This window comes from Sinocyclocheilus grahami, unplaced genomic scaffold, assembly GCF_001515645.1.
Source record: "Sinocyclocheilus grahami isolate Dianchi unplaced genomic scaffold, SAMN03320097.WGS_v1.1 scaffold399.1, whole genome shotgun sequence".
Lineage (NCBI taxonomy): Eukaryota > Metazoa > Chordata > Actinopteri > Cypriniformes > Cyprinidae > Sinocyclocheilus > Sinocyclocheilus grahami.
In genome coordinates this window covers 372672-394982 of record NW_015505578.1, presented here as the reverse complement: position 1 = coordinate 394982, position 22311 = coordinate 372672, and the positions used below count along the sequence as shown (strand labels likewise).

Below are 22311 nucleotides of genomic sequence, written 5' to 3'. Positions count from 1 at the left end.
ATCTTTGAAAAACACAAATGAACGTATTTTGAATGAAACCTGAGGGACTTCAATCCAGAAATTTTATTTTTGGGTGAATAATTCCTTTAACTACATGCAAATGTGCTGCTCACATGTTAATGTCTCTGTCTCTCCCCCATCCTCTCTTTTTCCATACCTTACTGTAGCAGATTCAGTTTGCCAACCAAGAGGAAAAACAGGAGTTCAGCAAGTTCCCTACAAAGACCGGCCGTCGCTCCCTGTCCCGCTCCATCTCTCAGTCCTCCACAGACAGCTACAGCTCAGGTCAGACCCTCATCCACCCTCACAGCAAGCCAAGCACGTCAATAAAGTTCTGTAGTTCAGAAGAACAAAAACACAAATGGTGTGAAGCATTAAATGCATGCAAATCAGCAATCTTCATCTGAACAGATTTAGCAGTATATTACTTGTTCACCAATGGATCCTCTGCAGTGAATGGGTGCCGTCAGAATGAGAATCTAAACAGCTGATAAAAACATCACTATAATCCACAGGTAATCCACATGACTCCTGTCCATCAGTTAAAGGGGTGGTTCATTGCGATTTCACTTTTGTAACGTTAGTTAATGTGTAATGTTGCTGTTTGAGCATAAACAATATCTGCAAAGTTACGAAGCTGAAAGTTCAATGCAAACGGAAATATCATCTTTTAAAATTCTGGCAGTTTTATGCTTACAAAAACGGCTCGTAGGGACTACAACAAGTTACTTTCTGGGTTTGTGATGTAACAAACCCAGATAAACCCCGCCCTCGAGAAAAGGCAACAAAGGGGGCGAGGCCATGCTGGCGCTGCTTTAGAGAAGAGGAAGAGAAAACTAGAGGTGCACATAAAAATCTATTCATATATGAATCGCAATTCTGTCTTCTAACAATTCTAATGGATTCACAGGTTTCAACATCAATGTTCAAAAGCAGCGGTTCTTAATACTGTTCCTCGCGTCCCCCTGCTCTGCATCTCTCTCTCTCTCTCATTTAGCTCAGCTCCAACAATGAACTGTTACAATTATACTCTTATTTTTACATAGCTATGAGAAGCGTTAAATATGGACGCGCGTGCAGTTGCCGTACTGTATTAAAGCTTTAATCAGGATAAAACTGTATATTAAAAGCTAACATAAGCAGTAGCATTTACAAATAACAGCGTATCTAAAAGTATGAGACAACAACAAACAAAAAACACAGGCCTACCATTAAAAGCAGTGCTTGCACAGGTTCTGCACGATCCTCTTCAGTAATATCCTCTGCTTCTCAATCAGGCTCAAACTGATAAGCGATATTAACGACGCCATTGTTTACAATACAACCGGAGCACAGCCGCTGAGGTGAGGGGCGGGACCATTAGACGCACACTAGAGACGGTTGAGCCAATCACAACACACTGGGCTAGCTAACCAATCAGAGCCCATCGCCTATTTCTGAGGGAGGGGCTTCATAAAATAAGGAAATGATCAGCACGTTTCTCAGAGAAGGGACAGAGCGGTGTGGAATGAAGGTAAATTGTGAAAAATAATGCGTTTTTTAAAAAGAGAAGCATTAACACATGTTAGACTGCACCCCATGAACACAATCAAGCCTAGAAAAAACCAGTGAACCACCCCTTTAATATCTTGTGAGGTGAAAAGCTATGTGTTTGTAAGAAATGAGTCCATCATTAAGAATTTAACTTTAAAAGAACACTCCACTATTTTTTAAAATAGGCTCATTTTCCAACTCCCCTAGAGTTAAACAGTTGAGTTTTACAATTTTCAAATCTATTCAGCCGATCTCTGGGTCTAGCGGTAGCACTTTTAGCTGCAGCTTAGCATAGATCATTGACTCTGATAAGACCATTAGCATCTCTCTCAAAAATGACCAAAAAGTTGTGATATTTTTCCTATTTAAAACTTGACTCTTCTGTAGTTACATCGTGTACTAAAACCGACGGAAAATGAAAAGTTGCGATTTTCTAGGCCGATATGGCTAAGAACTATACTCTCATTCCGGCGTAATAATGGTGAAAACAAGCATTATTATGGATTATAGACTCTATTTTGCCCAGAAGTAACAAGTAAAAGCTCTTTTAAAAACAAACATGCAACTTTTCACTTCACAAGACATTAATTGATGGTCTGAAGTTGTGTGGAGTCATTTTAGATTATTGTGATGTTTTTATCAGCTGTTTGAACTCTTGTTCTGATGGCACCCATTCACTGCAGAAGATTCATGGATGAGCAAGTGATTTAATGCACAATTTCCAAATCTGTTCCCATGAAGAAATAAACCCATCTACATCTTGGATGGCCTGAGGGTGAGTACATTTTTATTTTTGGATGAACTATTCCTGCAAGTTCATTGCAAAACTGAAGAAAATCATTGTGGCCCAAAACTGCTTATTTGTTGTTCATGCTAGTTTTGTGTGTTGTGTAATATAATCCTAGGTTAGCTTAAAGCGAGAACTACAGACTTTTGGTAGCATTGGCACTGGATCAGACAAATTCACATTCCTAAATCACTCGTAATACCAACAAAAGTGAGGGATAAACATTCCTATATGTTTGTGACTGCAGACCAACTCTCCCCCCCCAAACAGCAGACTGCTGTGACAGAATTGCAAAATAATTTCATCTATTGCAAACATGAATAAATGCATGCATTGTTGTTAACTCCACTAAAATGTGCATCCATGCTCTTGTAGCGGCCTCATACACTGACAGTTCTGATGATGAGACGTCTCCTCGTGAGAAAAGCCAGGTCAACTCAAAGGGCAGCAGCGACTTCTGCGTCAAGAACATCAAGCAGGCCGAGTTTGGACGGCGGGAGATCGAGATCGCTGAGCAAGGTTAGGAGACTCACCTTTTATGCTTAGTATTCTGTAACTGGTTATCTTCACACCTCTGCTTAGAGGGAACTTTCTTGTTGCTGTTTGATAGGTCAAGATGGTTTGCATACATAACAATTACAGCACTGATTCTCAACTGGTTTGTCGTGTTTTGTCAAGTTTTGATAATTAATGTTATTGGTTTAGTAAAGAATTTGTTGACTCAGGACATCTGTTGAACACAAATGTAGGTATGTGTACAATAAGTGCTGTCAAATAAACAAGGGTTGGTAACAGCTTCTGCTGTCAAGAACAGTCATTGTTCTCCATTTAATTTCATTTAATGGTTTCATCTTTTTAACTTAAGACCTCAATGCCAACTACCCAATACATATGGAAGTGACAAAAAGTGAAAGTGATGTGACATGTGGCCAAGTATGTGACCCATACTCGGAATTAGTGCTCTGCATTTATCCCATCCAAAGTGCGCACACACACACAGCAGTGAACACACACCGTGAACACACACCCGGAGCAGTGGGCAGCCATTTTTTGTTGCGGCGCCCAGGGAGCAGTTGGGGGTTCAGTCCCTTGCTCAAGGGCACCTCAGGTATTGAAGGTGGAGAGGGCGCTGTACATTCACTTACAATCCTACAATCCCACCAACAATCCCTGCCGGTACGAGACTCGAACCCGCAACCTTTGGGTTACGAGTCAGACTCTCTAACCATTAGGCCACGACTTCCCCCTCTTATATACAGTATATCCCCCTCCCCAGGGGATATACATAATATATATACTTAGTATATATATTCCCCCTCCCCATATATACTTAAAGGAATAATGCACTCAAAAAGGAAAAGCATATAATTTAGTTATCATCCATATGACTTTCTTCTGCAGAACACAAAACCAGAAATTTTAAAGAGCTTTTGAATGTCAGTAAAAATAATGGGAAATAAGTCTCCTGAAGCAATAGTTTTGTTTTTAAAAAAAGACAGAAATGTCTTGAGTTCAACTCACTGACTCAATGATCCAGAAATAATCAGTGAATAAGAACAAAGCTTCTTGGAATATTGTGCGTGATTCATATAGACCATTTTAGTGATGCTTTTGTGTCCTTTAGTCACTTCAAATGGTGCAGGCGATAGGTTCCAACTCAGTCTGATATAATCACATCATTATTTACATAGCGCAGCTGATTGGTTTCTTTTCACATCAGCAGCCAATGGGCTTGCTGTTGAACATTCAAATACTTGGCTAGTGCTTGCTATAGCAGTTGCAGCATGCTTCAGAAACCCTCCACCTTCCCCAGCTCCAACTGTATAGATCGGCTATGGGGTAATTTAATATATGTTATGTGTGCAGCAGCAGTATTTCCTACATGCTCACAGCAGCATGTTGTGGATGTATGGGCAGTAGCAAGTCTCGGTACTTGCTCTGCCGCAGCAGTGTAGCAGATCTATTCCTCCAAGACCATTTACTACGCTAAACTGTCCGAGAGTTGTCATCATGACAGAACTGTGTTTGCATTGAGTCTTCGGAATCATACAGATTTCAAACAGCATAAGTGTTAGCAAATGCTAACAGAAGTTTAATTTGTGGCTGAACTATTCCTTTAAATGTTTCCCCATTTTTCATGCAACAAGATTTTTGTCTGTTTTCCAGGACTTGGTTTGATCTCTGTTTCAGACTCTAGACTCTGCCTTCCATAATAAAAGTTGTCTCATCTCCAAACTGTTGTCTCTGTCACATCCACAGATATGTCTGCGCTTATTTCCCTGCGGAAGCGAGCTCAGGGGGAGAAGCCCCTTGCTGGGGCTAAAGTGGTTGGATGCACTCACATCACTGCACAGACAGCAGTAGGTTCTCCTCAGGGCTTCACTAATTCAAACACACACTTCTTCTACAACTAGTCTTTAACTCTAATACAAAATATTTATGCCTTGCCCTGGGGGTAAGCAGATAAACATCAAATTTTCATTTTTGGGTGAACTATCCCTTTAACTAAAACTATTCTAAATCGTTTAATTAATTTTAAAAAGCTGAAATAAAAAATATAGATAAATATTAGATTAAAGTGTAAACTTAAAAAAACTTAAAGGAAGATGTTAAAGCACTAAAGTTACTACAACTAAAACTGAAATAAAATAATGTTAAATAGAAATCTATATATTTTAAAAAATACAAAAGAGCATAACAAATTACTAAAACAAACATTAAACAAACATTTAAATGAAAACTGTAAATATTAAAATAAAAGTTCAAAATATTAATAAAAGCTATATATTATATGAATATATAAGGGCTCAAAATGTGTATTTGCTTACTAGTGATCATATCTTAGTATGAATAAATGTAAATACACACTTTGTTACTCTTAGTTTGCCTTCCCAACTTTTTGAAATGCTGTGCTGGTTTCTTTCAGGTCCTGATCGAGACACTTGTGGCACTGGGTGCTCAGTGTCGCTGGACTGCCTGTAACATTTACTCCACTCAGAATGAAGTGGCCGCAGCTTTGGCAGAGAGCGGTAAACAGCCCTCTAAACAACTTACTGTTGTCTGAACTGTACCATTTCCAACCTGGCCTGATATTCTGGACTCACTTTTCATTTATTTTGTGCCCTTTAAAGGTGTTTCGGTTTTTGCCTGGAAAGGTGAATCAGAAGATGACTTCTGGTGGTGCATTGATCGCTGTGTCAACATGGAAGGCTGGCAGGCAAACATGGTATATAATGTTCTGCACTTAATATCCAGTGATATTAAAAGAGCTGAATCAGTGGGCAATGTCTGTTTACACTGAGTGCAAATAATCAACCTTGTTGGCAAAGATTAATTTCACTAACTGTACCCAACATTTACCCATTGCACAAACTGTATATTATGTCTGTTTACACTTTGTGAATAGCATAATTCTATTGCTGTTTTGTACTTAGTGTAAGCAAGATGCTGAACTGTTGCTGTTTACACTTTGTGAAAACATATCTACCACTATTTACAATATTTAGCACACTGCTTCTGTTAAACTTCATTTGCCGCTGCCAAATCAGTATTTATTTAATCTTCAAAACAATTATCAGGATTTTGTATGTTTGGAGACTAGTAATCATCATACATTTTCTCACAGATCCTAGATGATGGGGGCGATCTGACCCACTGGGTGTATAAGAAGTATCCAAGTGTCTTTAAGAAAGTACGTGGGATCGTGGAGGAGAGCGTTACAGGTGTACACAGGTAAGGGAGAACTGTAGGACTTTCAATTGAATTGAATTGAATTGAGTTTAGTTTAGTTTAGTTTAGTTTAGTTTAGTTTAATGTGTATCTTGAATGCAGTGTTTGCAAATTGCTTTGGAAAAAACATCTGCCAAGTGCATACATTTTATTTATATATTTTGTTATCCACACCAATAACCGAACACAATGACACAAATCTTTGTTATTTATGTTATGTATATTCTATTATTAATCTGTATATGATTAAAATAATTAGATTAATCACAACTGTTTATTTTAATTCATTGACAACCCTATTGATTAACATATTTATTTATGTTTGAACCAAATGTGTCTGTTTTTATTCATTCTGTTAGGCTGTACCAACTCTCCAAAGCTGGCAAGCTTTGCGTCCCTGCTATGAATGTCAATGATTCTGTCACCAAGCAGAAGTTTGATAATCTGTACTGCTGCAGGGAGTCCATCTTGGATGGGTAAGACACCTGCGATGCTGATATGCTTTTTTAAATCTATATATATATATATTAGTATATCTTCCTCTGACCTCTTACCAAGCATGAATAAAGGTTATCTAAGGAGTATAATCACGGTTGACTTCCTCTCTCTTAGTCTGAAGAGAACGACAGATGTGATGTTTGGTGGGAAGCAGGTGGTGGTTTGTGGTTATGGAGAGGTCAGTCAGCATCTGCGCTTTTGCAAAATGCTCCAAAGATAATCTGCATAATGCAGAAAAATACTCTCTAAATTGCCAGACCTTATTTACTACAAGCACAGATATTTTGAGATCATTTCTGTGTTTTATTTTCATTCTTGTATTGATTCCGGTGTAGGTGGGAAAAGGTTGTTGTTCAGCTCTGAAAGCGCTTGGAGCCATTGTGTGTGTGACAGAGATTGACCCTATTTGTGCTCTTCAAGCTTGGTAAGGTAAACACACCCACAAAAATGAGCTAAATTTAAATCAAACACCATGTGCAGTATATTAGTATTATTTATATAATATCAGAGTATTTATTCATATTTTTAATTGGCTTTAATTTTAAATTTTATATATAACATTTTTAGTTTAGGTTTTAGCAATTTTGTTGTGATTTTGTCTTTTTTTTTTTAATTAGCTTTATAAAATGTATTTTTATTTAATTTAATTGCATGGGGATGAGCTGTTCTCATTTGAGACCACCTGACTGGATAAATATCTTTGTAGTGGAAGATGAGTCATCAATATTGTGGCCTATTTTCCTTGAAGAGAGACTGCACCTTTTAAATGTGTATATTTTATATTACAAGTCCGTTTTGTAATCTTTTCTAATAGATTTCATATAGAGTAAATAACAAAAATATAACTAAAAAAAACAAACAAACAAACTTTAATGCACAATGAAAAAATGAATTAAATATCACCAACTTTTTATATTTATTGCCATTATATTTATTAAAAATAAATATCAAGTTGTAAAGTTTCCTTGGTACTAACGGAGCAGTTTTGAAGCAAACAATTTGTGTAAACTAGTCTCTCAGAGACTTCCACAAATAATATAAGCTCCCCATATTAGCCAAACACATGGCCGTGGGAAGTCTGTGAACAAGCTGAAGTGCTTATTTATTTGTTTTTATCTCGCTCATAGTATGGACGGCTTCAAAGTGGTGAAGCTAAATGAGGTGGTTCGCCAAATGGACATGGTTATCACCTGCACGGGTACGTCTGGTTACAGTTGGCTCGCTTCCACTTCCACAAATCCATTTCCTCTGTTCAGTGCGGCTCTTAGCAGCACAACACATCCTCCCAGATGCCCTTACATTGAGTTGCTGTGAAACGGTTCGCCCTTTGACAGCTGTAGTAGTCTGTAGTCTGGGAAAAATAATAATTGCTCAGCAACAGATAAAGTATTTGTTTAAAATCACAGTAAAGAGATATTAAGGTTTAGATCAGTTATGCATGGTCTCTGCTAGACAAAGGCACAGCTTTGTAATAAATGTAAGTTTTATTTAAGTGTCATTTTTATTAGTATGCACAAAGAATGTGTATTGGGGTTTCCTTGAAGATTCCTAAAGAAATGTCTGTTTCTACAGGGAACAAAAATGTTGTGACCAGGGAGCTCTTGGATCGAATGAAGAACGGCTGTATTGTCTGTAACATGGGCCATTCCAACACTGAGATTGATGTGGTGAGTGGGTCTCAATCTTTAACTGTTGAAAATATATTTGTGTTATTTATGAGGAGGCTCCATTTGCTTCCGCTGTAGTGTACTTTATTGGTGAATGTAGTCCAGGGAAATAATTTTTTACGTCAACCGCTGTAGATGTTCCATTAACAGCAGGGACACTTGATCAACCTGAAAGCCTCTTAGTGGCATGTTTCCGACAACAAAGTGAAGTGCTCTGATGGTGTTCATAGTGAATGCATTTGTGTGTGTGTTTTAGCTTTGCAGGTTTATCAGTCTGTACTGGACAGAAGTGAAAGCAAGTGTTAGTTTGTGTGCGCTCATGTGTATCGTTTCTTTCTCTGTTCCAGGCGAGTCTGAGGACTCCAGAGCTCACCTGGGAAAGGGTGCGCTCACAGGTCGACCACGTCATCTGGCCTGACGGGAAACGAGTGATTTTACTGGCAGAGGTCTTTCCTTCTTCTCTTTTTTTTTCATGAATGAGTGCCAGTGATATGACAGATGGACTCTACTTTTTATGCAACAGTAGTCATATTTGTCACATTTGTATGGTAGTCGGAGTTTAAGAATGTTATTCAGACACAAAGAATCAAAAAAGTGCAGGATGTGTCCTGAACAAATCAAGACGAGCGAGTTGTTAGGCACAATACAATGCAGAATTTAGTTGTTTCACTGTTATAGAAGCAATGCCACAAATTGATGCATTAATATACATGTGTGATCATAAATGTGTGCATAATATATGTATCATTATTTTGTTTTTATCATGTATCTTAAAAATACACAGTCAAATAATTTTAATAATATATTTTATATAATAACATTCACAAGTTTTGGATTATTTTTTAAGAAATTGGTATTTGTATTCAGCAATGATGCATTACATTGATCAAAAGTGACTAAAGAAGTTTCTAATACAATAATATTTTTTTTTACAAAAATATTAAGCAGCACTACTGTTTTCAACAGTGTTAATAAGAAGTGTTTTTTGAGCGCCGAATCAGCATTGAATGATAAAAATAATTTTTGAAGGATCATGACAATGAATCCTGGAGTAATGGCTGATGAAAATTCAGCTTTGCCATCACAGGTATTTTAAATTACATTCACAATATTACAGTTTTTACTGTCATTTCGATCAAATAAATGCAGTTTTGCTGAGCACTAGATACGTCCTTTTTGAAAAACATAAAAAAAATCCTACTGTCCCTAAACTTTTGAACAAGAGTATATATTTTTATAAAATATAATATTAGTCTATTAGTTTTAATTTTTTTAACGCACCTTATGCACTTGATGCTATGTACAGTCATATGTTTAGGTTTGTATCAAAGTTCCAAATAAAAAATAAAAATGAATGTAATCAAATAAAAATAAGAATTTAATTCTTAAATGCAAAAAAGGCATTGCCATGTGATTATGTAATATCTAAAACATTTTCTTCTGTCAATCAAACCCATACTTTTTTTGTGAAAAATGTTTCATGAAAAACCTTAGTTTTCGTTAACAGATGTTTGTCCTTTGTGTGCTCTCCTGGTGGATCACAGTAAATCTCAGTCATTTGTGTGCTGTTTTCAGGGCCGGCTCTTGAACCTGAGCTGCTCAACAGTCCCCTCATTTGTGCTATCAATCACAGCCACAACCCAGGTAATTGAACCTGTCACGATTTGGGTTTTAGCTGAAGTGCGACTGTACCCTCTGTACAGATGACATTTTATCCAGTTATGTTAGAGGTTCTGAGTGCTGCTGCACAGCTGTATGATTATTATGCCTGAATTAACATCTCTAATCGCAGGCTGTTGTGCTCTTTATTTTAATGTTAGGCTTTGGCCCTGATAGAGCTGTATAATGCACCAGAAGGTCGCTACAAACAGGATGTCTACCTGCTTCCTAAGAAGATGGGTAAGAACCCATCACTACTGCAACTCAAATAAAGCAGTTATGTGCATTAACTGTGATAAATCATGTGCATGTGTGTGTTTCAGATGAATATGTGGCCAGCTTGCACCTACCCAATTTCGATGCTCATCTTACAGAGCTGTCAGATGAACAGGCCAAATATATGGGCCTGAATAAGAATGGACCCTTTAAACCAAATTACTACAGGTATGAGAAGGGCTTTAAAACACCCCATATTGATTATGACTGATAGTTTATGTACAATGTACACATTTGAACTGTTATGTAGTGTGATAAAGAAAGTCTAGTGTTCCTATTTTAGGACAACTTTTCATCAAAATGTTTGGTCACTTACTACCCTCTGCTGGTTGTCAATGAAAGACTCACACAAAAATTGAAATTGAAATTAATGAAATTGCTAATTGTTTTCAACATATTTAAAAAATAAAATTCAATAATGATAATAAACAAAAGTTTGGGCACATTAAGATTTTAAGAAAAGTCTATTATAAGTTAAAATACAGTAAAAGCTGTAATATTATGAAATAGTATTAGGCTACAGTTTAAATAAACCGTTTTTTGTTTTAATATATTTTAAAATGTAATTTATTCCTGCGAGACAAAGCTGAAATTTCAGCTGCCATTACTCCAGTCTTTAGTGTCACATGTTCCTTCAGAAATCATTCTAATATGCTGGTGGGGTGTCCAATAAATATTTATTATTATCAATGTTGAAAACAGTTGTGCCATTTAATTTCTGTGGCAACTGTGATAAATTTTTCAGGATTCTTTGATTAATAGAAAGTTCAAAATTGAAATCTTTGGTAACATTATTATGTCTTTACTGTCATTTTGATCAATTTAATGGATCCGTACCGAATAAAAAAAATCTTAATGACACCAAATTTATGAATGGTAGTGTAACTTATAACAATCAATGAAAAACAATTTCATATTATGAACATTCTTCATACCAGACTGAACAGTTATGACAAAAATAACATTTTTCTGTTGTTCTACTTACAGGTATTAGGGTGACTGGATGGATTCAGCCTTCATCAAAGATGGAGAGACCTGCATTAACCAGTGAAGGAAGAGATTTATTTTCTATTAATATACATTTCTTAAAAGGAAACTTGATTTTACTGAATTTTATTCTTATTTAATAGTGCTACTAATGTCCAGTGACAAAATATACGTTCATGTCACTTTTAGGCTTATGTGCATTGTTAGAATTCATGTATTATAGCATTTGTTGTAAATCATCTTTTAACCAAAAATATGAAAAGGACCACAGTCTACGGCTCTAAAAATGTGCCAAATATTGGTTATAGTTACTGATCAAATAAGATAATTGATAATTATTACTATGTTTTGTTTTTACATGGATATTCTAGTCACCCAAGTTATGCTACACTCAATCATTCATGACCAAAAAAATGGTCTTTGTGGCTTTTTAATATAAAAATGTTAGCTTCAGCATAATTCCTGATTTATCGCTCTTGCATAAGAAAATATAAAAGCTTTTTTTTGAATGAATGTACTGTGTATATTACTGCTAAAAGCTAGAGTGTTCTGGCAATATGATACACACCACTGTGTGCAGAAACTTCCGTGACCCGGCAGCACATGCTGCTAAATATACCCCGCTTGGGGGATTTTATGAATTGTGTCACCAATAGGGATTCTTTTCCCTTTCACATTCTCACACACGTCCATCATCTCTGTGGCCTTGTACAAATTCAACTTTTAAAATAACGTCGACCATTACATGTTATTTAGATCAATCTTAGATGAAAATAAATGTAACCACAGTTGAAATTAGATTTTGGGATATTCTGTGAGACTTTTGCAAAATATTATTGACCCCCAACATAGCCAGCTAGACTCACAAAAAGCACACGTCTTGATGACCATCTCTAAGGGACTGCAAATGTCTTAAGCAAATATCACTGTGAATGCTGTCATTTGAATATTTGCCTCATCTGCACTTTGTGATTTACCTTTGCATACATCATTTGTCAGATGTGTGATGTCATCGAAACCCTGCATTAAAGATGTTGCTGTCACAGTATGCATTTTGACTCATATTTATGCGATTAATATCACAAACGTTTTACTATCATTGTGTAGGAAGCTTATTATATTTTATGTTAACACCAATATTGCTTTTTACGATAAGAGATTAGCCGCATGTAAAAATCTTTTTTTAAATATATTATTATATATTTTATACATGTTGTTTATTTTATATCCACATTTAAAATGAAAATATAGCTATACATTTTAAGTAGACTGTTGTTTATAATACTTAGAAATGGCATTCAGTAATATTTTATATTTAATGTATTTATTAATAAATATATTGAATTATTAATTTAAATCATTGTATTAGTAATAATAATTGTTATTATTAAATAACTCAAGATTGATTTTTTGTATTGCAGGTGATATTTAACTATTGATAATTGTAGCGCCATGAGCTGAGTCGCTACATAATCAAGATGTCTAAAGGTGTGTCCATTGGCATTGATCTGGGTACCACTTACTCCTGTGTGGGGGTGTTCCAGCATGGCAAAGTGGAAATCATTGCTAATGATCAAGGGAACAGAACCACTCCAAGCTACGTTGCCTTCACAGACACAGAAAGACTCATCGGAGATGCTGCCAAGAACCAGGTCGCCATGAACCCCAACAACACAATATTTGATGCCAAACGACTGATTGGAAGGAAGTTTAATGATCCAGTGGTCCAGTCTGACATGAAGCTTTGGCCCTTCAAGGTCATCTCCGAAGACGGCAAACCAAAAGTTCAAGTTGAGTACAAAGGAAAGACCAAGACATTCTACCCTTAGGAGATCTCATCCATGGTCCTAGTCAAAATGAGAGAGATCGCCGAGGCCTACCTGGGTCAGAGGGTCAATAACGCCGTCATAACGGTCCCAGCATACTTGAACGATTCTCAGAGGCAAGCGACCAAAGACGCGGGGGTGATCGCCGGATTGAACGTGCTGCGAATTATCAGTGAGCCCACAGCAGCTGCCATTGCCTACGGGCTGGACAAGGGCAGGAGAGGAGAGAGGAACGTCCTGATCTTCGACTTAGGTGGAGGCACCTTTGATGTCTCCATCCTGACGATTGAGGATGGGATCTTTGAAGTGAAAGCCACAGCAGGAGACACTCACCTGGGTGGGGAGGACTTCGACAACCAGATGGTGAAGCACTTTGTTGAAGAGTTTAAGAGGAAGCAGAAGAAGGACATCAGTCAGAATAAGAGAGCAGTGAGAAGGCTTCGCACGGCCTGCGAAAGAGCTAAAAGGACCCTCTCATCTAGCACTCAGGCCAGCATCGAGATCGATTCCCTGTTTGAAGGCATTGATTTATATACTTCCATCACAAGAGCTTGCTTTGAAGAGCTTAACGCTGAGCTCTTCAGAGGCACGCTGGAACCAGTCGAGAAGGCTTTAAGAGATGCTAAAATGGACAAGTCCCAGATCAACGATATTGTTCTGGTTGGCGGCTCCACCAGGATCCCCAAGATCCAGAAGCTTTTGCTAGATTTCCTCAGTGGCAGGGATCTCAACAAGAGCATCAACCCAGATGAGGCGGTGGCATATGGAGCAGCGGTGCACGCCACCATCCTGATGGGCGACACCTCAGAAAACGTTCAGGACTTGTTGCTTCTGGACGTGGCTCCTTTGTCCTTGGGTATCGAGACCGCAGGAGGAGTCATGACTGCTCTCATCAAATGCAACACCACCATCCCCACCAAGCAGATGCAGATCTTCTCCACATATTCTGATAACCAGCCAGGCGTACTGATCCAGGTGTTTGAAGGTGAGAGGGCCATGACCAAAGATAACAATTTGCTCGGCAAGTTTGAGCTCACTGGTATCCCACCAGCGCCATGAGGAGTACCCCAAATTGAGGTGACCTTTGACATCGATGCCAATGGCATACTGAACGTATCGGCCATGGACAAGAGCACAGGGAAAGAGAACAAAATCACCATCACCAACGACAAAGGTCGACTGAGCAAAGAGGAAATCGAGCGGATGGTGCAGGATGCGGAAAAGTACAAAGCTGAGGATGAGGTGCAGAGAGAGAAGACTGCAGCAAAGAACGCCTTGGAGTCTTACGCCTTCAACATGAAGAATAGCGTTGAGGATGAAAAGCTGAATGGAAAGATTAGTGAAGAAGAAAAGAAGAAGGTCATTGATAAGTGTAAGGAGGTTATTACTTGGTTGGAGAACAATCAGCTGGCTGAAAAGAAAGAGTATGAGCACCATCAGAAGGAACTGGAAAGTGTGTGTAATCCAATCATCACTCAGCTCTATCAAGGAGGAGATCCTCCTGCAGGTGGCTGTGGATTCCAAGCCCAGCCTGAATCACAGGGCCCCACCACTGAAGAGGTGGATTAAATAGGAGAAAACTTGCCTTACTATAGTGCAATATTACCTTAAGTGTTAAATAAGATATGGTGGCCTTACTTATGATACTTCCAGATTTATAAGAGCTAAGTTGTTTTATATCTTGTTTGTCAAATGTGCATGAATTTAAATGTTGCAAGACAGCTGTCTTTCAGCTGTGTCAGCTGAGAAATGAATTAATGGAGTGGAATAAATGAATATTCAATGTTTTATTATATGTATTTATTATTTACAAGAATAAAAAAATAAATGCCCATTCCATTTTAAATCATGAAAACCAACGAATCCAGTGATTTCTTTCTCTATTGAAGTACGCGAGGTAGAAAATGCATGAAGTTAAACCTGCTCTACTTTACTAGTACACTAGGTGACGTTGTAAGACAAACTAAAACTAACTTGGAATTTACCTCAAATTCAAAACATCAGATTCTTTATATCTATGTCTTTTGATTGTTAAAAAACAATTCAATTTATAAAAAAAAACAATTCTAGAAAATTTAAAATCCTTAAATGTTCTAGAATTTTCTATATAATGAAAAATGTATATATATATATATATATATATATATATATATATATATATATACATACAGTATATAGGCTATATTTTAAAAAATGCCCTTGGACTATTTTTCCTGCATTTGATTGGACTCTTGATTTGACGCGTTTTTACTCAATGGACCCTTTCACATTTCTGAGTTTGGAAACTATCAGGGTGAACTCCTCCTAATAAACTACAATAATATTTTTTATTTCATTATTTGCTCCGTCAGCCAAAAAAAAAAAAACACTTTCCAAAGGAGGATAAAAAATAGAACGACAGAAATACAGAATCAAGATAGCAGCAGCAGCAGGATAGTAATATACAAAATATAGCCTATTGTTACAAATACACAGTCAATTAAATTCAAATATAAATAAACTGTTCATCATAGAACGTCATCGTAGACCGTGAAAAGGGGTCCATAATCTGATAAATTGAAGCTTTCCCATGTACTAATCAAATTGAGCTCACGTTCATACGTGATGCAGCGCTGTAAGGGTTACTGAGGCGCTGGAGCATCATCATCATCATCATCCTTTCATGGGCTGTGTCGTCTTCTGACGGTCACAAGATGCAACAGATCTTTTCCAACAAACTGATGATACCGTCTCATCCTTCGCCAACAGAAGATTTGGCCTGATACAGATGTACAATCAAAGTTAACATCGCAGATGTGATTAAGGAATAATGCGCGCGCAGGTGACAGCCGGGTGTGATTTACTAATTCAACGACAAGGTGACGAGAGTTTTGAAAGAGATGAAATGGAGAGTCATTTTTAGGGTAGTCTGACTTTTATTCTAACTAATCTGTTTTTCTTTGTAAATATAGTGAGAAATGCCTAAGCGCGCGTAAATGCCAATTCGGTCGTGTTACGCGGACGTTTTGTTCGTGTTTTGGTGTTTACTATCGTGTCAAAGTGCCCATGAATGAGGAACAACGCAAGCATCCACCCATAGACTGAGAATCTTGAGGAGTTTCTGCGTTAACAGGTGGTTCTTCGCGCCTCTGATGGTCATGTTGACGGCAGAAACTCTTTACAGTTGTTCGACTTTCGTAACTGACGACAGCTGCGCAGGTTTAGAAAGCCAAGAAAGTTACTAGGTAAAAGCCTCTCTATCTAAATCTATGATCAGCTCGGTGTGTGTTTCGTCGTACCGCGGGCGTAAGTCAGGCAACAAACCTCCTTCCAAATCATGTCTGAAGGAAGAGATGGCCAGAGGCGAAAACTCGGACAAAATCATCATCAACGTCGGCGGCACGCGCCACGAAACCTACAGGAGCACTCTTAGGACCATACCGGACACGAGACTCGCCTGGCTCGCCGACACGGACCACCAGGTGAACCCGGATTCAGACACGGGACAGACGCCCAGCGCCAGCGAATTGTTTTTTGACCGACACCCGGGCATATTCGGCTATGTGCTGAACTACTACAGGACCGGCAAGCTGCACTGCCCGGCGGATGTGTGCGGCCCTCTGTTCGAGGAGGAGTTGGCGTTTTGGGGCATCGATGAGACTGACGTGGAGCCCTGTTGCTGGATGACCTACCGCCAGCACAGGGACGCAGAAGAGGCGCTGGAGATTTTCGAACCGCCAGATCCGGAGGATGCGGAGGATGACCAGGACATGCCCAGACGCTTCGGCATTGAGGACAGCCCTGGCCGCTCCAGGGGATGCTGCGAAGTTTGGCAACCAAAAATATGGGCGCTCTTTGAAGATCCATATTCTTCGCGTGCAGCCCGGGTAAGAGATTAGAATGTATATTACACATACAGGTGCATCTCAATAAATTAGAATGTCATGGAAAAGTTCATTTATTTTTTTTCCTTTCACTCAACTTTCTGTTAACATGCTTGTATACAGCACTCTGTGAACAGCCAGCTTCTTTGGCAATGATTGTTTGTGGCTTACCCTCCTTGTGAAGGGTGTCAATGATTGTATTCTGGACAACTGTCAGATCAGCAGTCTTCCCCATGATTGTGTAGCCTAGTAAACTAAACTTAGAGACCATTTTGAAGGCTCAGGATATTCTAATTTGTTGAGATAGTGAATTGGTGGGTTTTTGTTCAATGTGAGCCAAAATCATCACAATTAAAAGAACCAAAGACTTAAACTACTTCAGTCTGTGTGCATTGAATTTATTTAATACACGAGTTTCACAATTTGAGTTGAATTACTGAAATAAATGAACTTTTCCACGACATTCTAATTTATTGAGATGCACCTGTATAGGAGGGGAGGGGAAGAGAGAAATAAGACCTTTACATTTTCTTTTCCTTTTCAACAAATAGTCGAGGAGGAGATTCATAACCTTTATCAGAGGTCAAACTAAAAATCACGTGAGCTTTTATTTCTGTTCATTGTAACAATAGGCTATACAACATATATGTGGTTAGGTTCACTATTTGTTCTGTAAAAAAGAAAGAAAGAAAGAAAGAAACCTATGTATTGGTGCTTTAAAAACTCAGAAACCAGTAATAGTATTATTTGTAATGAGAGAAAAATACAAATCATAACAGAAATTGTGAAATACAGCTAAATAACACATTTGGTAATTAAAAGCAGTCAATCATTAAAAATAGTTTTAAATGACAATGAACTGAATATCAATTTAACACATTATGTAAAAAATTGTTGGATACCTTTGCAAAGGTCGAGACCTCTGAGGCTGGACAGGCATTTCATTTGTTTAAAACTACAGTTTTAAAAATAAAGTTTCTTTATTGGTGTCTTTGGTTCCATGAACTGTTAACATTCATAGAACCTTTCCATTACATAAAATGTACTTTAGTCAAGTCAAGTCAAGTCTGCTTTATTGTCAATTCTTCCACATGTACAGCACATACACACAGAGAATTGAAATTGCGTTACTCTCAGACCCTTGGGTGCATACAGATAACATAAATACAGATTAAATACAAAATACAACTATACAAAATACAACTATAGAAATATACAAATAAGGTAAAATGTAAAAATATATATATATAAAGCACAAGGCATATGGCAGATAGAGTGCAAACCAGTAAAGTAAACAACAGTGCAGATATAGTGATTGTTCTTTAAGTTCTTTAAAATGTCCTTCACAAAATAAAAAAATGGTTATTTTAAGAACTGTTCACCTAAAGGTTTTTTGGGGAAACCAAAATGGTTCTTTCTATACGGCATTGCTGCAAAACCCCCCTTTTGGAACCTTTATTTTTAAGAGTATACCTACTTGACAGATTCGTTTTGTTTAAGATAATAGTTTTATTTTACATATCTATTAGTTCCCCCAACCTACACTCTTATAAAAAAAACGGGGGCATTACCCTTTCAAAAGATACACATTTGTACTCTTTTTTTACCGCTATAAGGTGCACATAAGTACTTTAAAGGGATACTCCACCCCAAAATGAAAATGTTGTCATTAATCACCTACCCCCATGTCGTTCCAAACCCCTAAAAGCTTTGTTTGTCTTCGGAACACAATTTAAGATATTTTGGATGAAAACCGGGAGGTCAATGGGACAGTCACAAGCCTCATGGTTTTCATCCAAAATATCTTAAATTGTGTTCCGAAGATGAACGAAGCTTTTACGGGTTTGAAACGACATGGGGGTAAGTGATTAATGACAAAATTGTATCCCTTTTAAGGTACATATTAGCACCTAAAGTGCACATATTTTGTACTTTTTCTACTTTTCTGAGAGATATGAGATTAATAATGCTTTTAAAAAAGTAATAATGGAACACCAAAATGTAACACATTCATGGAATGAGCCATAAACTGATCATAATATGCTTACCTAAATTAGAAACCATTTTAATGTGACTGACAAAAATTTTTATCGCATCTTGCAGTATTTAGTTTCAGTTACGCACTTCTAGCTGAAGCATTTCAACAGGTGTTGCATTATGGCCATTAAATCTTTCAGTCTTTACTCTCAATCTGTAAGTCAGCTTTAAATGAATGTCATGATCAGATCATCCTTACTCTGTGGTTACCAGTGGAAGCACAACTAGCTCCAACTGTCTATTGAACTGCACCTGTCTCACACTGTGGCAAACATGCACTCACCCAGATGCCACCTGCTCTAGTGTTAATGTGTCACACTCTGATGTCAGACGTGTGAAATCCTCTCTTGCTGTGATGGATGAATGTCACTCAGAGAACTTTCTGAGATGCCTCAGAGACAGAATGATTTATGTTTAATTAAAACTCTTTCTGTGCCATATTCCCACTTATCAGAAGTGTTCAAAGTTTTGCAGCTTTCAAATATATGTCTAAATGACTCCTTTATTATAGGTTGGTGATTTACTAGCAGATAAATACACTGGAATTGCCTTAAACCAGCCCTAGACCAGAGGATGTGTATTGAGGCCTGTGTCAGAGTCATCTTTAGAATTTGAGGCTCAGTTTTAGGCAAGATTCAATCTGTGTGTGTAAAACAGAAAACAAGAGTAAGATAGCATAGTATAGTGCTTTTAAAATGTCTATATGTCAGTTTGAAGTCCATCAAATGATGATGGGATTATGGGCAGGAGCGACTCTCAGCAGGTGATATTGTGATGCTATTAGAATAAAGTGTTTTATCCCCACTCACAGTCCTTTAGCTGGTTGGTTTGATTTATTTGTGTTATAATGTGCTCTGTCCTTTCTCACATTAGACAGCCATGAATTGCTCACCAGTGCATTTACTTGATCAAAAATACAGTAAAACTGTATTATTGTGAAATATTAGAATTTAAAACAACTGTTTTATATTTTAATATATGATAATTTATTCCTGTGATGACAAACCTGAATTTTCAAAAGCCATTACTCCAGTCTTCAGTGTCACATGATCATCCAGAAATCATTCTAATATGATTTTGTGCTCAAGAAACGTGATATCATGATAAACACTGAAAACACTTGTGCTGCTCAATAACTTTGTGGTATATACATGATATTTTTTCCAGTATGCTTTGATCAAGAAAGTTCAAAAGAATATCATTTATTTGAAATAGAAATCTTTTGTAACATACAGTAATAATGTAATGTGTATTTGTGGAATAACAGTACAACAAAAGCATACAATAAAAGTATTAAAATACTAATTTCTTACTCTGACTCACCCAGGGATGTTTTTTGCTATTTTGGTGTCACAACTATTTTGTGAGTGAGTGCATTTTATAGCTAATCCTATCTTTCCTATCTGTGTTTCGAGGCACATTTCAAGGTTGGATTCAGTTGTAATTACATCACAAGCAAGAGCACCCTTGGCAGAGCATACAGTCTCAGCTGTAACAAGCTGTTTAAATCGGTAATGTGAAAGCTTTTTATTGAAGGGCTAAATCTCTGTTACGGTGTTGAACCCTGGACATTTGGCTACTTTATTTTGACCAAGAAATCCATTTCTTTCCTTAGAGAAATTTAGAGGTGATTAATTGCTTTAGTTGCTTGGCACAGAGGTCACTTAAAAAAAATCCTGTCATACAATGTGTTTTTTTTGTTCAGGGTGCAAAACAGGTTTCATTGATATGCAGTGTGTTTGTCACAGCTGAGCTGCTTTGATTGTTAACATCTACACACAGCTGAGCCATTGCCTTGAGGTCCATCATTTATTCATCATTATTAAGCTAGCTGTTTGTTTTCCTAATTAATTTAGATGATTTCTAGCATACAGGCCTGACAGACTAAATGGGAATGAAAGAAAACCAGTAATCAGGGAGAAAGAGGTGAAACAGAACAGCTAAACCTTCTAAAAATTAAACCTCTCAGAGCAAACAAGATGTCATTATATTCCAGTTGCTCAGAAATGACAAAGAGCAAATGGTTGGGCTTCTTGGACCGTGCTATTCTTCGGCTCTCTCAATGATCTCTGCCTACAGTAGAGAGCATTATGGGCTGCAGGGCTCATGTTACCATATACTGATGGCTAATACAGTTAGCAAGGAGGAAAAGCCATCTGGGCTTTTATTAATCACAGGATCCAAATGAGATTGAAACATGGCAAAATATCACTTTCCTAAACAGTATTTTCATCTTGTTTTCCAATAGAAATATCAACATTTACTTTATTTATTCAAATGAATAATTGGACCCATATGTAGGCTAGTCTAAGTATTTAATAAGTTAAAGGGATAGTCAACTCAAATATGAAAATTCTGTCATTATTTACTTGTCTTATTTTTTTCTGCTGAAAACAAAAGATGTTTTGAAGAATGTTGGTAACCAAATAGTTTTGGATTACACTGACTGCCATTGTATTTTTTGTCCATACAATGAAAGTCAATGGCAACCAAAATGATTTAGTTAACAACATTTTTCAAAATATCTGTTTTTGTGTTACACAGAAAAAAGTAATACAGATTTGGAACGACATGAGGATGAGTAAATGATAATAGAACTTTCATGTTCAGGTGGACTGTCCCTTTAAGCTGTTCTATAGCAGTTGACATTTGCTGGAGGTGTCTCGATTGTTTTTGTTGGTTTGGTGAGTGTTTGCATGTGATGTGTAAGCCCTACCTCATAATTACAGCATTGCATTCTCACCGTCATGGTAATTAATCACTCACCGGGTAATTGGCCTAGGGCAGACACTGTCTAAGTGCTAAGGACTTCATTTGGACAACTTTAAAGGAGATTTTTTCAATAGTTCTCAATATTTTTTGCACCCTCAGATTCCAGATTTTTAAGTAGTTGTATCTCGGCCAAATATTATCCTATCCCAACAAACCATACATCAATGGAAAGCTTATCTATTCACATGATGATAATGCTTTCAGATGATGTATAAATCTCAATTTAAAAAATTTACCCTTATGACTGGTTTTGTGATCCAAGGTCACATATATTAATTCTTTAAAAGTCACAGCCTTTGTGATTTCATAATCGCATAAAGCTAAATCACGATTTTGATTTTATTTCGATTAATTGTGCAGCCATATTGAACCTTCATGACATGAGTGTTGCTTAGAGACTCCACAGTGAACTCATGGTTGAACTGTTGTACGAATCACAATTGTGCTGATTTTTTGAGAACAACACCACTTCTGCTTGTGTGAAATTACTCTATGTATCTATCTGTTCTGAAATGGCTTAAATGGGACATTTATTTATTTATTTAATTTATAATTTCAAACAGCCACTGTAGCCAGGTAGATTTAAAATTTTAATGTTTAAGTAAATTATGTACAAATCACAATGTTGCTTAATTTTATATTGCCAACAAAATCATTGTGATCATGTGTAGGGTTAT

At 37.2% G+C, this 22311-nt stretch overlaps 2 protein-coding genes and 1 pseudogene across 4 annotated transcripts in view; all 3 read left to right on the top strand.

The window, feature by feature from the left end:
* LOC107550485 (adenosylhomocysteinase-like 1) overlaps positions 1–11212 on the top strand; it is a 35565-nt gene extending 24353 nt beyond the window's left edge. For 2 of the 3 annotated variants that reach the window (XM_016231766.1, XM_016231767.1), the window contains exons 2-17: positions 168–285; positions 2696–2839; positions 4580–4680; positions 5247–5349; positions 5452–5546; positions 5946–6052; positions 6409–6525; positions 6662–6725; positions 6883–6971; positions 7675–7745; positions 8120–8214; positions 8562–8660; positions 9790–9858; positions 10035–10113; positions 10197–10317; positions 11137–11212. In XM_016231766.1, coding sequence (XP_016087252.1) covers positions 168–285; positions 2696–2839; positions 4580–4680; positions 5247–5349; positions 5452–5546; positions 5946–6052; positions 6409–6525; positions 6662–6725; positions 6883–6971; positions 7675–7745; positions 8120–8214; positions 8562–8660; positions 9790–9858; positions 10035–10113; positions 10197–10317; positions 11137–11143 — 1479 coding nt within the window. In that variant the 3' untranslated portion in view covers positions 11144–11212. The remainder of the gene's footprint in view (positions 1–167; positions 286–2695; positions 2840–4579; positions 4681–5246; positions 5350–5451; positions 5547–5945; positions 6053–6408; positions 6526–6661; positions 6726–6882; positions 6972–7674; positions 7746–8119; positions 8215–8561; positions 8661–9789; positions 9859–10034; positions 10114–10196; positions 10318–11136) is intronic. The other variant, XM_016231768.1, reaches the window with a different exon arrangement.
* A 1345-nt stretch (positions 11213–12557) lies between these two features.
* Positions 12558–14655, top strand: LOC107550483 (heat shock 70 kDa protein-like; annotated as a pseudogene).
* Positions 14656–15561: 906 nt separating this feature from the next.
* Positions 15562–22311, top strand: part of LOC107550484 (potassium voltage-gated channel, Shaw-related subfamily, member 4) — a 28284-nt gene continuing 21534 nt past the window's right edge. Inside the window, exon 1 of the mRNA XM_016231765.1 lies at positions 15562–16828. Within this exon, the coding sequence (XP_016087251.1) occupies positions 16211–16828 (618 nt within the window). The 5' untranslated portion in view covers positions 15562–16210. The remainder of the gene's footprint in view (positions 16829–22311) is intronic.